The 17,889-nt window shown below is 44.2% G+C and overlaps 1 protein-coding gene across 1 annotated transcript in view; it reads right to left on the bottom strand.

Moving 5' to 3' along the window:
- SORCS2 (sortilin related VPS10 domain containing receptor 2) overlaps window positions 1–12,534 on the bottom strand; it is a gene marked incomplete at its 5' end in the record, with an annotated part of 571,875 nt that extends 559,341 nt beyond the window's left edge. The window contains one exon of the mRNA XM_082314967.1: window positions 12,172–12,534. Coding sequence (XP_082171093.1) covers window positions 12,172–12,534 — 363 coding nt within the window. The remainder of the gene's footprint in view (window positions 1–12,171) is intronic.
- Window positions 12,535–17,889: the final 5,355 nt, after the last annotated feature.

The raw sequence follows: 17,889 nt of genomic DNA, 5'->3' as shown, positions 1-17,889 counted from the left end.
ACCAGACTTGCTGGCGGTTTCTGCAAACAAGATGAAGATTATAGCCTTCTCTAGTCTTACATTCCCATCTTCAGGAACAGTCTCTTTGCAGTCACGAACATTAGAGCCGAGATGTAATCCCTCACAATAATATGGACATTGATTCAAACAGGAAGTGGAGGGTCTTCTTTTCATGCAGCTCCAGTGTTCATAAAACATCTCTTGCCTCAGCAGCACACACAAAAGCAGCTCAAAAATTCCTGCGTGCTTGCAGACTGATCAAGCCGAACCAAGTCCACCCGCTGACGAAGAAGCTTGCTTTTCATTCAGTTCTTAAGTTGTTCCAGTTTGTGCCAGTTTAAGAAGTGGCTTTTCTGCAGTTAGCTAAACTAAAAAAAAAAAAAGCTTTATATTGATAATTTACCAGCTAACAACCTAGCTCTCACACTGATTATATATGCTAGCCTGATATCAATCATCTTCCTCCTCTCCCCCAAGGGTTTTTTAAATAAAGAAATGGAACATAGGGCACAAGGTGCTTAATACAATGAATTCAAAAAACGCTGTCTCTTAGAGTTATCCAGGAGCAATGAGATTATTAAAAGGAATACCAAGGTTCAAAGCCCTCTAAATGTAGCCCACTTTATAAAAAAAAATCTGTTTTAAAGCAGTTGGCAGAGGAGGAAGGAAGGAAAAGGAGATCGTGTTAGTGGCCCTCAGTGCTCCGCACAGTACCCCTTGAGAGATGCTGCATGAAGATGAACATATGTGTTTCATTATGAACCGAAAACGAGTTTGCTGAGCTACATCTTGCAATTTTTAAGCAGAGGTGCCTGATTCAGCCTAGATGCATGGAAATGCATTCCTTCTACATCTTCCTTCGCAGAAGCTGGTGGGAGCCAACAGCTTAATCAGTGAATCGCAAAGTGGGTTTCGCGGAGCTACAAAAATACTGTTCGGCTGATGTGCAACATACTTTCTTACTTCTCTTCTTTACAGTGGTTTTAGACAGAGTTTAATAATAATATCTGTGACCCAAGAGAAATTTGAAACATTTATAGTGGGCTGCTTGTTCCAAAAATATGGGTACTTCTGCTCCATCCACACATCCTCATCCCTCCTGCATGTGCTCAGCAGCACCTCGGTGGATGTCACATACAAGAGAGGAAAAAACAACTCTGGATTCTTTCATACTTGTTTTTCCTATCAGGCTGTGAAACCTCAAAAAGAACAGGATCAGGTCTCAGCTGACTCTGCCAATATTGGCCTCCCTCATCCAGGGGGAAAGAAAAGCTCAGAACCACCGGTAGTAACAGCTTCCCAATTCTCTACCCCAGCACCGGCACAGCCAAGGGCAACCAGGGAGTTCACTGTCAGTCCTCTGGAGTCCATCAGTAGTGGTCAGGACACAGCTCCCACTCCAAAGCCACTGTACTCCCAACATAGATGTTTTGTGTAGCTTCTGTTCATTTTGCACTTCTCATTCAGGGCAAAGAACGTCTTTCAAGACTGCTCCCAAGGCAGCTGAGACCTTTTGACATGCTTGCCATTATGTGGTTGGATAACAGGAAGGGAAACATGGGAAACCACTGATTAAAAGCCAAACATATTAACAAAACAAGAAATGGCCCTCTAAATCAAAAGCTGCCGTTCTGATGAACTGCCTGTGTCAGGGCATCTGAGCCTGGGAGAGGAAACTTTTTAGTTCATATGCCCGCTTGCTTCTATGCTCTAACCACATGAAATACTACAATACCTAAGACTCCAGAGTCCTATACATATCAATTAAACTTGTGCGGTTTACGAGACTGAAATGAGAGAGGCCAGAAGGAATGATGTTCACATAGCATATCCACAAACCAGCAGGCAGCAGCCAAATCTAATGTGAACCCTACTAGCCTCAACAGGGTCCCGTGAAGTGCTCTGAACGAGCAGGGTGGGATCACTCTCAAAACCAGCCGGGAACTCAGATACAGAAGTATGTTAACACCAACGTGTTGTGGATGGGGACGCTGGGGTTTAGTTAAGAATCATCAAGAGCAGACCCTGTAAGTACAAACACACACACACAGAGGATCCTAATAATTCGATTTTGACTTCCCTTCCCACTGGGGAGATCACTGCAGGTGGAGGTGAGTTGGGCAAAAGAGCGTTAGTGTTTCTGTGCCACCCAGCTGCATGTGGTTACAGGTCTCCAGCATCACCAGCCAGGTCCCTGGGCATCTCCAGGCATTTATTGCTACAGATCTGCCCGGAGTTCAGCTCTTGAGCTCTAACAGGCTGAATGTTGGAGCACTGTGTATATGCACTACATCCCAATGGGTCCCCATTGTCTTGTGGCGGTAATTGATTGGCAAAGGTATCTCTATGCTCCCAGAACGTAATCCACCTGTCGCTGGCACTTGTTGCTTTTGTTTGTTTTACTTCTGTTTTTATGCCTCATCCATGAAGCCCCTCAAAAACCGTGCATAAAAAAGAGGTGCCCATACAAAAGGGCTTCACGAGTTCTCTCAGGGTGATACTCTTATCTCTACCTATGCTAACACTGATGCCTGCTTATGCTGAACACCCACCATAATACCTAGGAGCATAAAAGAAGAACCCAGAAAAGAATATTCTGCTTTCCATAAATGGCAAGATTTAACAAGTACTGCTGCAGATTCAGATGCTTTAGACTCACAGGTGGTTCCAATACTCTGAAAAGAGCAAGTTACAAGGTATTTTTCTGCTCGCAAATACAGGAAAAGGATCTTACTGAACTTAGACCCGGGAGGCTTTTATGGCAACCTACCATCTCCCGATACAATTCTGTTTTCAATGAAGAAACAACTATTTCTTCAGAACCAGTGACATTTAACACTGTCAAACACTGCCCAAAGCTCAAAGACTGATTCCAACATATTCCTCTAACCGTCCAGCTCCATCCTCTTGGGCATCTGTCTTGCAGTGACAATTGCTGGTGGAGGCAAGTGTGGGAATGCATTAATCATAAACAGGCTGTTCTTCAACACCTGAGAGAAGCAACTTTTCTCTGCGGTAGTTCTTCAGTTAGGGAGGCCTGGCTATGCACTTTTAGAATCTACAGGTGGAACAGCTCAATCTTCAGTCATCATCATGATTATTTATTGGTATTACAGAAGCACCTAAATGCCACCAACTCAGAGCAGAGCCCCAGTACACCACATCTTGCTCACACACATGGGGGGAGCAGACTGTTCTTTCCCTGTGGTACTTCAGTCTGGGAAGCAGAGAGGAGACAGTAACAGTGATAAAAAATGTGTTTTCACAGAGTGTAGCTTGCCATCTGCTAAAACTGAACACACTGGCCAGTAAACATGGACCTGCTGCTCAGTAGGAATAAGGACGTGTCCTGGTAGTTGGTGCTTGCAAATACACTGCTACGACACTTCATGCAGTTTTACTGTACCTCCGATGAGCTTCCAAAGACCATGAAAGAAACAGATTTCATAAGGTGAATGGGAAAAAAATAAACATTAAATATATTTACTTCATCTAGTAGAACAAATTTTTAACAATGTTACTGCACAGAAACCACAAAAATTAGATTTTTTGCTAATGACCAAATTACTTAAGTGGTTTTATGACTTAAAAAAAAAAACAAAAAAAAACCCAAAACCACTACTTACTGTTCTGTCGTTTTCTTCTTAGAAAACACAAATAATCACGAGGATATTAGAGATTAGAGGAAAGCCAGAAATTAATAATAATGTCTGTGTGTATGTACATTTCTAAAAATGTGCTAGTCAAATACATGATAGGTAGGTACTATTATATATAGGTAGTCTCCTATCCAGATGGTGCAATTAAAGCTAGGACAAGTGAGCTGTAAAAAGAAAATTTTAAAGGCCAAAATAAATGTTATTCAGAGAAATAATTACTAGTCTACAAGAGTAGGAAATGTACAAACACCGAGAAAGAAGCACAGTTATTTCAGTATCCCAGTAAATGAGGGCAGAAAAAAATCATGTTAAATACAGGTTATGTTTCACTGAAAATGTTTTTAGTCACATAATCTTAAGCCTGTTCAATGATGTTGAAGTGCCAGACTCTAGGCATTTAAATTAAACTGGACTACACATTAAAAGGAGCCCTGATCAAAACAAACATCAGAACAAGCAGAGAAGTTTGCATGGCCTGTGAGAGCCTTTTCTTCTCTAATTCCTACACTGTACTGTGAAACAGTCAAAGGAAAATAGAAACCATAGATGTGATTTTCTATGGTCCTGCCTCTTTTAGGTGTTTAGGTGATAACCATTACTTTAACATCAAAGTAAGTGCCCTGCTTATTTAGAACAACAGCAATCCTGAGAGGTAGGGAAGTACCGTTTTTCTCACACTGCAAGTAGGAAACTGAGGCACAAAATCACCCATGTAATGCAAGTGCTATTTCAGAGGATACTGGTGAGGTAACTGGCAAAGTTCCTCGGCACTCCTATTCAGCTTCACTTTAACCCAACAGCCGTTCGTTTGGAACCTCACGCTCTGTCTCTGGCCAAGCCTCAGATTTCCCTGAGGTATCACTGCGAATACCGCAGCACTGCTTCAGAGCTCGCAGACGTGGTGACGGGGCTGCATGGAGCATCACCAGCTCTGCCAAGGGCAGCACGCACACTCTCAGTCCTGCAAGACAGCAGCGCCTCAGCATCCCTCCTCTTTCCACAACAGCCTCACCCAGGGCTGATGAAATCCAATAGGATCCATAAACATGGCACTTCTCCATTCATCTTACTGAAGCCAGCAAGTCCAGCAGATGTGCCAGCACACACCTACGACACAGCATTTCACAGCGCACAGTGGCAACTCCCTTTGAAACATGGTTTCTCAAGGGAGGTGACACCGCCCTCCTCACCCTTGCACAACCCGTACTGCTAAATATGTTCCACTTTTTCTTGACGCGCTGCGTATCTACTGGTTTGGACAAAAGAGAGAGAGGGACAGAAAAACATACCTACATACATACACACAGAGTGGGCAGATTTCTAAACTCCTGATTAACTCTCAGCTTGGAGGGGCAATCTTAGGCCTTGCCCCAATGGCTGCTTATGTATGAATATTCTAAGTCATGAGAAAAAAAAAAAACTTAAACAGCTGATGGAGCGGCCCTTGGACTGAAACTTAGACCTTTGCGTAATTTCTGTCAACGTGCATCCTTTAAGCATATAATTGTGCTTCTCAAGGATGTATGCAGGTAGAACTGTAATTATAAAATCTTTAGAGCTGCACCTGTATTTTTGCACTGAGGTTGTGCAATATCTACCACAACAGAGTCTTAATCCATAACTGAAACTCCAACAGCCATGCTACAATAAGTAAGGAAGGAAATAACTGTAGCAGCAATAAAGTCCAGTTATTTGGGTTAGGGATCACTTTAAATAATTTCTGTGTTTTGTCAAAGTTTGTCATCTGGGCCCCTCTACAATAAGTGGAGAGAGATACATGCTTTCAGATGTCAGCTCATGCTTTCTCAAGTACAGATGTTAAGATTGTCAGGGGAGAGATCAATCCAGAGAACATCTCCACCTCCTTCCTACTGCAGAAGTCCAAGCTTAGACCTGAAGGCTGAAGTTAGGCACGACAAAGGATCCCATCCATTATTTCTTTCAAAAGTGGTTTTGTCATTGGTGATTTGTTAGGGTTTTAAGTTATTGCTACTGGTGCAAGGGTTTGGGGATGGGAATGCTTGGTAAAGAATGTGAGACTATTGGAATAAAAATGCCAAAGGAATGTTGCAGGTCATCAAGTTTCATCCTGAGCTACGGCGAGCAGTCATATACTGCAGACTACTTTCAACCTACGCCTTCAGCTTTTGCTTAAATGAATTTGTGCTTTCAGGAACTAGAAGGATCTCACTTGCATTGTACTGCAGATTATGTCTCCTTATGCTAACATCCTTTGGTCTTAATTGACAGGACCATGGTGGACTTGGCAGTGTTGGTGGACTTGGCAGTGTTAGGATTACGGTTGGACTCGATGATCTTAAAGGTCTTTTCCAACCTAAATGATTCTATGGAAATATTTTATTTGGACATACAAAGGGCTTGGCATAAAAACTTCCGTAATCTTGGAAGTTTCATGTTTTAAATTCATAAATCAGTACGCACCTCACAGCCCTTCCCATTTCAGCAGAACAATTACTGTTTTTTCTGAAAAGCTCATCACTTTCCCCTTCTGTTTTTTTCAAAAAGAATCTACTAGTCTATTGAATTTTAATAAAATCAAAAGGGATGTCCTCATTTCTTTCTCCAAAGATCTGTATCAGTAGATTCCTAACACTGCCAAGCTTGGGAAGAATGCATTATGTTCCCACTGTGATACATGAGCGTGCTATGAAGAGCCTCAACACATATCTAATGATTGGTATTAAGCCAGATTTAGTTTATCATGCACATGTAATACATCAGCAGTATCAGAGATAGGATTTCAATCCGGTGTCTGTCTTTAATGTTCATTCCTAAATTTCCCTCCTAGATTTAAACTATCATCTGAGCTCGTACCAGTGTCAGCACAGTAGTACCTACTCATGCTAAGGCTGCTAGGAGCTTACTCCTAAGCAAACCAGGCAACGCCAGTTAAACCAGCAAACCAGGTAAAAGCAGGTATGACTGCAGCTGTGGAGGGCTGCGCAAGGAGGAGGACTTCCAAGCATGTTTGAAACACATACTTACTAATTAAAGTATGTATCAATTTTAAGTGTCTACTTAGGGGACGAGAAGAGGTGCTCTCTCTTTTCTTTAGCAGCTAAAATTTGCTGAAATGTGGAGAGAGCTCAGCAGGCAGTGACATGACTAGCAAGCTGTAGGGCTGGAAGAGAGGGAAAACAGAGGCTGGTAGAAGCAAATAAATGAAGTAAGCCATAAACTTTGTATCATGAAAAACAAAAAGGAAAAAAAAGATGTTAAACTCCAGAGTTACTTCAGTCAGATTAAAATCATTCTGCTTTCCGTGTGGGATTCTGCAGCTCCATTCAAATATGATTATTGGGTTTGGTTTCTGTTTGTTTTTTTATCGCACTATCATCTCAAGGAATTTAAAAAAAAAAAAAAAAACAACTCCCTACGGGAAATCTGCCTTTCACTTTGCAATATATCTGCCATTTATCAAAGGTCTGAACCGTCAGGATTTTTGACCTCATGCTCCCTTTAGTTTCATAAAAAGTAGTCTGGCTACTCTGGAGAAACAGCACCAAAACCTTACCACAAATGGACTTTTGCCCGGTGTGAACAGATAATTACATTTACTGTTGCAGATACTGCTGCAGTAATATTGAAGTCAATGCTTTTCATAGATCCCCTCAGCAAAATTTATTGCAAACTGAACAAAACAGAAAACAAATTAAATAAAATATCTGCCAGAAGAATACATTTAGTAATCACTGGACTGTATAAATCATATATGGTGAAACTGTATCGCAAAAAGTAATATTTTTTAAATTAAACAAAGTATCTGTATATCAAATACAGAAAAGTCTGGATCAGCTAAAGTTTTTGTGTGTAGCAATTTCTGTAGATGTGTGATAAACGTTCCTTTCTGATAAGGCACTGCTAAATATTAAGTCTGGAAAAAATTGTGTGTATATTTATGTTTATTTTCCATAACAAAGAGCTACATGTTTATGAGGGATCATGACATCAACTTACCGGACAAATAAGTGCCTGCCTGGACTTAATATTTTGACAACAACAAAAAAAAGGAAATATTGGCACCATGAAACTGCAGACTTAGAACTAGTTGGCCAAAGTCCTGTTCACAACACTTTAGCAGTCTGCACACAGCATGAAGAGCAGCCCATGAATCAAAATCAATTGTGAATACGAGTCTCGTTCTCCCCGTATTTCTGTTTTGGCTTTGATTTTTTTTTTAAATCAGCTAGTATTAATGCACAATGGGAATTCTCCAGGAGGGTCAAAAAGAATATAGTTTTGCAAAGAAAGTTGTTTACCTAGCACAAAAAAAACTCATGGGAAGACTATAAGGTCTCTTCTAAGGAAAAGTAGGGTGTTTAAAAGCTGTCATCAATTGACTATTTTTCCCCAAATCAGAAATGTTAGTGTATTTTTAGTAAATCTGGGAACATACATATTCAGCTTAACAGAGTAAGAGGTTATTCTGTAAGCACGCTACCTGTATATATTCCTATGCACAACTCCATGTTATTCATCAGTTACACAAATGTCAATCACTAGCCCTTACCAGAGTAAATGGTGCGCTGCACCACCCACCTGTCATGTCTTCAGTTTATGATATTTTAAGACTGGAAAGGAAATTAGTTCCACTTGCGTGAGCCTTTGTTTGAAAGTAATAGTGCACAACAGATTTCTGTGGGCATAGGGGACAGAGAGCAGAAACACTAATTGTAGGAATTCACTAACCAGACACACTCTTGATGTTACAAGGACTAGCTTTGCAAGACTTGCTTCACTAGTGATGGTTTTAACTATGCATCCCACTGTCAAGAAAGGTCATGGACAGGCTTATTGCTTATGGAATTTATAAATAATTAATTATTCGAGTACAAAATAAAACTAATGAGGACACAAAACAGGAAGCAATTTGCATACCTCCCTGCACAGCTCGCTCTTGACAAAGCAAGTGATCTTCCCAGTTATTCAAGCTCACTTTACAATCAGTGCAACGATATACTTTGCTGTGCTATCAAATCCACCATTTCTCTAATTCACAAAACTAACAGCATTACAAGAGGATAATAAAGTACACATCAGACTTCTACAGTACAGAAAAGAAGGGGGAGGAGAGAGGACCAATTTAATTTATAGACTCCTTAGTTTCTTTCAAGACATCTCATGCAACTGAAAATCACATGCTCCTATTATTGCGGCACAGGAGGATTTACAAGATGTAAATAATTTTTTTAAAGCTCCATGTGCACATCAACCTAACCTCTGCCCCTTTCAAATTTATTTATTTGCCCTTGGTGCACACACGAGTACTCCATGGTAGCACTTTCAATGAAGTATTCACGCAGGTGAACATCCCTCAGAGAAGCAGCTGCCCCCTCTGCTTTTATGGTTATTTGTCTCTCCATCACGGAGCTCAAAGGAGTAATCCTACTACATATTTCTTCTTCATTTATTTTACTAGGTGAGGTGTTTAAGAGGATATATGGTCATCTGGAGCTCATCACTGTCAAATTTTCAGCCACGCAGCTGTAAAGGGTAAAGGAACTAGTTGAGCTCCTTGGTTTACAAAGTGCTGAGTACCTCCAATGAGGTGCCAAATGTGCGTGGTGACACTTTAAGATTGCTTAGTGCCTCCTGAGGTTCACAGGGCCTGATCCAAAACCCCACTGTTATGAATGACAGTCCTCCCCTTCACTGCAATGTGCTTGGGACAGAACAGCGCTTCATGGCTCAAGGCTGTGCTTCTGAGGCAAGGCAAGATTTGCCATAGATTTAAGAATGCAGGGTAAGGTGCCAGGTTTGAGAAGCACTGGATCTTAGTGTTCCTACCTCCAGACACTTAACCCAGAGTAAAATAAATGAATACATACATACATATCTATATAAACAAACAAATATTCAAGACTACCTTAGATACGTTTTGGATCAGGTACTTATTTTCAAGTGTTTTAATCTCACATACGTACAGGCAGCAAAATTCTCTCCAAACCCTTCAAGCCCATCCTGCTTCCATTGGGCTTAATCTATTTCTTCCACTTCTTTTCCAAAAAAAAAGATTCTACAGACCACCTTTACAAATCATTTTTCTCTGGAAGCCTTTGTTAAAATCAGCTCTTCTGCTGGAAGCATGCAATAAAACAAAGCTAACAAGAAAAGAAGGTGCAAAAAAATGCTGACAGTCATACTGTAAAACATCCAGTGCAAAAAGACAGGCTGCTCTCACTTAGGTTAAGGCAGCAAAGAGTCATTACCAGGTCACTCGTTTAAATCCAGTCTTACTTGATGCTAATCACCTGATGGCAGGCAGAGCAAGCAACATACTCTTTAAGTAACTCTGCAAAAGTGTTTTTTATTGAATGTGTGGATACTGTGGAGAATGGCTGCAGGCATTCACAATGAGAGTATCATCCTGCGAGACTGAATTAGTAGATAGTAACTAAGCAAACAAAAAAGAACTAAGTTGCAGCAAAGACTAACCACTTTAATTTATTCTGACAGCTGCCATTTATCTTTGCTTTTGAAGAGACTACTTGGTAGTATTCTAGTAAGTGAACTGTAGCATACTGTGAAAAAATAATAACATTTTAGCAATACAAGCCCTCACTGCAGCATCTGTTATTAAATCTTTGCAGAGAGGCACAGAGAGACCACTAGTCATAAATGTGGATTAGCAAGGTTCTACTTTATTCGTTTCAGAGTGCAGAGCACTTTGCATGAAAGCTGTTACTTGCCTTTTATGTCAAGAAATGAACTTATGCCAACTTTTTAATACTGAATTCTTTGAGGAAGTAGCCCTAACAGCCTGCAAGCACTGTTCACAAAAAACAGCAGCAGTCTAACAGCTGAGAAATGGAGGAAGGACAGAATCAGAATAGCTGATGCTGCTGATTTGCAACATTTTCTTTTCACAGAAAATGGCCATCATCTTATGCTTCCTTCCTGAGCAAATCAAAAACTGCCTTTGAAAGTGTCAAGCTTTATGATGCTGACTCCAACTCTGACACCTGATTATACAAGAGCATTAACGCAAGCGCTCAGCGTGCTCAAGGGAATCACTGCATCCTCTCCCGTGGAGCCTTAGCAGCTCCCCATCCTGGGTGACTCCCTAGCAAAACAGGCAAAAAACAGGACTTGAGATCCTAGAGAAAGGATGATAATTCACATACTTATGAGAAGTACAACACAAGCTCTCTGAAGTGAGCCAAGTTTAAGTAAACTTTGTGCTAAATTCACAAAGTTCAAGCAGAGTCAGAGCTTAGCTGAACTGTAGTAAAAACACCCAGGAGTTTTCCAGAAACACTAAAATCCTCCAGGAGAAAGTTGATCTTGAGCCTTCCTAACGATATTTTCCTGTCTATGAAGTTACACAGACAGTGCAAGGTGCTATGTAATATTTACCTATGACGCCCACTGTGATGATATAATGTTTCAGTGAAGGATAAATTAGAAGCAGCAAATCGCTGAAACCACCCGTGCAAATGCACAACCATTAATGGGTCGATACATAAAGAAATGAAGACTCGCTGAAATTGAAAATGAGCTAAAAATAGATTATGGGCGCTCACCGTGAGAGTTGCTGTCTAAAACAGATAATTAAATAATAAAGGCACGGCACACTGCTTTAACTGCGAAACATTGTGAACGCTGATGCTCTAATGCAACAACACTGGTCCCAGCGTGCGATTTTTATCCATCGATGAGGCTGTAAAAATCCTCGGAGAGCTGCTGCTGTCCCCGGACCTTTGCGGGAATCCCCCCGGGCCCGGCGCGGGGAGCCCGCCCGGCCCCAGCCCTCTCCGAGCACCGCCCGCCCCGGGGCAGAGGCTCCGCGCCCGCTCGCCCGCTCCTGCCGCTCACACCCACCGCAAGCCCGGGGCTGGGTTTTACTTGATTTTTGGTTTGGGTTGGGTTTTTCTTTCCCCGGCGCTTGAGGAGGCAGAGCGCGGCGCGGAGATTACACGGGGACGACTGAATCGAGGTGAATCGATTAAACCTCGACAATTTAATCTGCGACTTTATGCGGGGCTGGAAGAGATAATCCCCGCGCCGCAGCTCGCCCCCTCCTCTCCTTTACCGGAGACCCTGGCACAGCCCCGGGGGCACGCCGATCGCACACGGACAGCGCCTCGCCGCCCCGGGGCCAAGCCTTCCTCCTCCTCCTCCTCCTCCTCGCCGCGCGGCGCACACCGCGCACCCGGCCCCTCTGCAAGATGCGCTCCCGCAAACTTTCCAAACTTCTTTGGAAGTGGCGGGGGGTGCGCGGAGCCGGCCCGACCCCGGCGGCGCTTCCCCTCCCGGCGGCACCTCCCCGGCCGTCGGGGCGCCCCTCGCCCCGAGCGCGTTCCGCGGGGACCCCCGCGCCCCGGGCCGGGCAGCGGGCGGCGGGGGCAGCGCGCTCCGGCCGCACCGAGCCCGGCGGAGCGCAGGCGGCAGCGGCAGGCTGCGCCCCGCAAGTTGGGAGAGCAAAGCCACGGCAAGGGCAGGGGTAAGGGCAGGGACCCCCCAGCCCGCCCGCACCGCCCCCCGCACTCACGCTGCTGTTCTCGCCCGTCCAGTGCACCATCGCCTGGTTGTGAGACGCGTCCCCTTTGAGCACGAAGGAGGTGCTGATGAGGGAGACCTGCTCCCGGCCCGCCGCCGAGGATGCTCTCCTGGTGCGGCTGCCCCCCGCCGCCGCCCCGCCGCCGCTCCGCGGCTCCGGCGGGCTGCGCGCCCCGCGGGTCAGGGCTCCGGGGCGCGGGCGGCCGCAGGGCTCCGCGCAGCGCAGCGCGGCGGCGGCGGCGGCGCCCAGCAGCAGCAGCAGCAACAGCGGCAGCGGCGGCAGCGGCGGCCGGCGGGCGGCCCCGCGCGGAGCGGCGGCGGCGGCGGCGGCCACGCGTGTCCCGCCGTGCGCCATGGTGGCTCTCCGGCGTGGTAGTGACAGGCGGGGAGGTGGCGGGGAGGGAGACACCGCCGCGGAGGGCGGGGGCGGGGGAGGGTTGTAACCGGAGCGGGGCTCGCGCGGCAGCGGCGTGCGCGGGGCCGGGCGCCCAGCCGGGGCGGCGCCGCCATCTGCTGGCCCGCGCCGAAACGCCGTGCGGCGGGGCGCCTCGCACGGACGGACGGACGGACGGACGGACGCGGGGTGACGGGCACAGCCGCCCGCGCCCCGGCTGAGCAGCGGCGGGGACGAGCCGCCCCGGCAGAGCCCGCTGCCCGGGAAGCTCCGCGCTGAGCTGCGGGGCAGGGCTGTTCCCGAGCGCTCTGGGCAGAACCCACGCAGCCCCTCGGGGCGGGTGCGCCACGGGCCGAGGGTCGCTGGGGGCGAGGACGCAACCCCTGCCTCTGCCGGCACAGGGCATGGCCCCGGCTTGGCCGCGAGTCCCGGGAGGCTGCAGTGAAAAAGTCGGAAGGGGTCTGTTTGTCAGCGGCTGGAAGCCGAGGAACAAATGAAGCAGGTGCAAAGACGGGAGTCGTGTCCTTACGATGAGAAGTGCTTCTGTGGAGCATGGGAGCCCACCCCTTCTTCAGCCCCTCCGCTCCTAGGAGGCACCAGGCTGTCACCTGCATTGTCCAGAGCCGATCGCTAATCCAGTATTTCCCCCTGTGGGGACGTGTGACTTGTCACTTGTGACTGATCCGTGGCAGCACCAGAACTGCTCAGGGCAGCGTGGTCACGGCCAGGAGGGGCGACGGCTGGGGCTGTGCAGAGGGGCATAACTCAGAACAGACAGGTGAAGCGGTGGAAGAAGATTTAGGCATCACAGATTGGATGCTCTTCCTGCTCCACTGCAGTGTGCTGTGTAGCTGTGAATAAATCAGTGCTTGTGAAGCGGTGTGATGCCGTCAGAGGGAGCAGGTTAGAGTCACGGGGTAATTGAGGTTGGCAGGGACCTCCGGAGGATTCCTGGGACAACCTCCTGCACAGCCCAAGGCCAACTCTGAAGCCGAATCTCACTTCACAGTAAGATAAGGTTGCTCAGACCTAAATGTCAGAAAACACGCTTGAAAGACCACCGAGGGAAGTAATGACTCCACTACAGGCAGACACGTTAGATGACACCTCATAGAAGAGATCTGGGCTGGGCAAAACCAAGGTGAGTAAAGTTAGTAAACCAGCTTTAGTTGTAATCTGCCTTCATCCTAATGGCCTAGAAAATTAGGATTACAAAGGCTTTTCTAGGAAGATTAATAGAAAAAATAGTATCCGCTGGTGTAACAACACCCTTTACAGGCCTGGGATGACTACCATAATGACCTACAGTAACCTGGTCATCCCGAATTCATGTAAAAATGACTTTCAGCAAGTTATATGATTACGCTGTACACCTTCGGTGCTAGGAGACCTATGGTAACCTGCCCTGTTATTACTGTAGTGGCTCAAACTATAAGGCAACTTCAAATTCACGATGACTCTCACATTTCAAAAAGAATAAAGATTAAAAATAAAAACTAATTAAAAAAAAATCCCATGTGCTTTTTCTGCAGCTCCCAATAAAGTCCTCTTTCAGAGTCCTAAGCGCAGCCCCACAGCCTCAAAACAGCCTCTGTGCAGCCTTCCCCCTCGTTCGTGCAGCACGGTGTCTGAATTAAGAGAAGAAATTCCCCCTCTTCGGGGAATCTCCAGCTGCCAGTTTTGGAGATTCTGCCCCAAGCACCCTGCCAGCAGGAGCCCGGGCAGCTGGGAGGAACTCAAGCAGGCAGCACTGGCTGGCCCAGGTTACCAGAAGCTGCCCCTGGGACTCCCAAAGGGGCTGGACATTAAATTCATTCCTGAAGCACTTTACATCTTATGTAAAAAGCAAGTAGATTTTTTTTTCCCCCCCAAATCTTGATTTCTGGAGACAATACTGAAAGCTCAGAGGCCTAGGAGAAGCTAAAGGGAGCTCTCTAAAGGAAGTGAAACGCGAGTGTGAGACAAGAATGATCTTTGCATGCAGTTAGTTTCCTCAGTAAGTTAGTGTCTTACCCCTCTGAAATACAACCCTTGTAAGGGGAAAAACACCTGGTTTTCAATGGGCAGAAAGTTAGTTTTCCAGACAAAAGCCTCCTGAGTCTTGCAAACTGATCTCAGTGACAGGTGATGGTCAAACGCTTGTTTGAATCACTGCTGCTTGGACATGTTCTTCAGGGGTATAGAAATTAGGCAGTGATTCAACCATTCACAGAAAACACCCGAGTGGAAAGTCATTCCTGCTGGGGTAACACTTGCATGTTGAGCGTGTCACCTTCCATCTTTTGCACCTCCGCACAAAAAGGAACCAGGGAAAAAATGCAATGCTGAATTGTTAAGAAAACACTGACTGACCACAAACGTATCAACCAGCATGAAGGGGTGATTTGTCCATTATTAGGAATTCAATAATTTTGATTCTGACATCATGGCCTATCTCCTGTGAAATTGTGAAGATTACTCAACATTTGTAGAATAACCTAAAAATACACAGAATAGATGAAAGGGCCTGAGTCCCTACATGTTAAAACTGGCATACAAAACCTAATACTTCATCTGAATGAATAGAGTTGGACTTTGTTATGCTTATCCATTTTGCATTCACCACTGTGTTCAACAGGTAGGGCTCCCAGTGAGCAGCAGATAAAATAAGAGATAATAACATCCACATTCCTAGGAGTCAAGGTCTTTATATGTGTCAGTAGCTGACATTTGCCACAATGAGACTGAAAAAGAAAACCAAGTAGTAGTTCTAGAACTAATGAAGCCTGGTTTCCTCCAGCCTTGCATCTTACGGTCAACTGCAAGCTCTGCTTGAATCTTTTCCCGCTGTCAGAATATCTTTCACGTGTATCTTCACGGGAACGTAACAAACCCACTAACAAAGTCCTCCTTGTCTGCCCCATCACAAAACTTGCCATTTATTTTTGTAACCTCCCCCTGTTTGCCAATGTAGTTGAAATTGGCTTACAGATTCAGAAGATGTTGATCAAGGTGGATGGACAGACACACAGCCTAACTGATTAATCACTGACAAAGAATAATTGCACAGGCCTTTTATTCTTAGGCAAGTCAATTAAAAATCTCACCTGAAGGATGCTCAAGCAGAGAGAAATTGATGTAATTCTTATTTCTCTGTATGAATTGTGAGATTTGAGTACATGGGGATGAATCACTCGACCTACCATTGCGCTTGTCACTAATTGAATCCCTTAGTATCAGGCTCTTAAGAGGTCAAGGATTAAATGGAAACAAAGATAACTTCCCTATTTTCCTCCTTTAGAGATTATCATAATCAAGACAGATGTGTGGGCAATGCTATGAAATATTTGCACCATCTGTTGTCTCTGCAATAGACATTCTCAGGATAGATAAAGAGAACTTCTACCACTAAGCGAAAGACTTTTACCTGGCCACTTCTTCAATGGCTGTTGAAGCCGTTTTCCCATCAACCAGATTGATACACACTTACTGAATCTTCCAATCTCATAAATAATGCATATTTAATATATCAGTAATTCACAATAATGAAATGTTGTAACTCTAGACTAGGGATATGGTAGCAACAATACCTGTATTGCATTCTATCACTACTGTGTACACTTAATGACAGTATAGTTTCAAAATATGAGTATCAAGCAGATTGGATGAGAAGGCTGAGGTCTGCAAAACTGGAAAGGGAGTTTCATTACATAAATCCCATTAATGTCATTCAAAGTCCTGTAGCTAAATCACCTAACAGGGAAATCCATGTATGTGTTTTGTCCAAAGTCAGGGGACCACATCACAGATCAGAGTCCAATTGCGTTAGGTAGGTACTGTACAAAAAGAGAAAACAAAGGTTGATCCAGCTTCATAGAAATGTTTGGTCGTGCAAAGGACAATCAAAAATAACATACTCCTAGTCTAAAACATGACCAGAATATTTAATTACTTCTTATTCTGTTGCGACTATTCCAGCTGAAACGCAAACAGAAGAGAACAGAATTGCTACTGATTTTTCTAGGTTTGTTAACATCAAGTATGTTAATAAAGGAAGGAAGGTAATTTACAGACCAGTGCGTATAATTTTGTCTAGCAAGCCCAAACAAGCTAAGCAATGTAAGTGACCAACTCTGAGAGGCGAAGGGCTTTCTCAGTTTCAAACCTTGTTTAACTGGAACTTCTCAAGGGTTGCCAAAAAGCTAGTTCAGAGTGAGTTTAAGGATTCCTAAAACAAAGAGGCTTCCCTAAATTTCTGCCACCTTTTATGTCTCCTATAAACTCTGGCTCACCAAATACACACAGGCAGACAAAGAGACAAATAACCTAGTATGAGACACCTCTGAGCTCCTCTAGTCCCGGAATAGAAATAGAAAAAGCTTGAAAGAGAATTAGTGCGTTGTAAATCCAAGGCAAGTTTCTTCCTGTTAATAGCAGAATTATTAGTGCTATACTAATAAAGTCTACTCACATTTTTATTGACTGTCAGATTAGATTAAGATTAAAAAGGCTTCAATTAACCTGCTTTATTTTTACCAGGTTTCTGATCAAACACTGAAAGTGTTACAGAAAGCCGCAAGTTCTGCTTGAGCAGAAACCAAGATGCAATGCTAATATTCCTTTTGCTACTGGACGTAAGAAGTACTCTTGCAAATAAAAATATCGATAATGGTTTGTTATATGTTACATGCTCACAGCCTTCTTAGGTTGATAACACAAGATGACCGCAGATGCACAACGTGGTAGAAAATCACAAAAGAATTACCCATTTAAGCATGCTCCTTATGGATTGTTTACCTCTTTTAAGGGTTGATTTAAATTAATGTATCAAGATGCATTTAGGATACCTTATTGTATTCATTAGATACAAACCAATTTCCATTTACATTGTGTTTATGTTAACAACATCATTAAGAGCACAGTGACCTGCAGGGTTTTAGACAAAATGCTCATGCATGAAAACAACTTAATCTCACACGTCTTATCAAAATGCCTGACTTCAAAATAGCCTTATTACTCACTCTGACTGCATTCTAAACTAACAAATTAATAAATGGCAAAGCTTTATTGCCTTGTTACCCAATTAACAAAGACCAAATGCTTTCTTCTGTGTTAAATGCAAATTATTATACATAATGCCATACCCTGATTTCCCTTATGCCAAACAGCAGAGTTTTTATTTAGCTAGGCCTCTCGGGTTCCAAAATAATTTCTGTTTGTATTACTACAATTACAAAAAAAAAATCTTTCTATAGTCAACAAATCTAGGTGTCTTAACACTTTTCTCAATAGTCGTTCCGTTTGAGAGAATAAAAAATCAAGCAGATGTCAGATTGT

The sequence above is a fragment of the Platalea leucorodia genome, assembly GCF_965183815.1.
Source record: "Platalea leucorodia genome assembly, chromosome: 6".
Classification (NCBI taxonomy): Eukaryota; Metazoa; Chordata; class Aves; order Pelecaniformes; family Threskiornithidae; genus Platalea; species Platalea leucorodia.
This window is presented reverse-complemented; position numbering and strand designations above follow the sequence as displayed.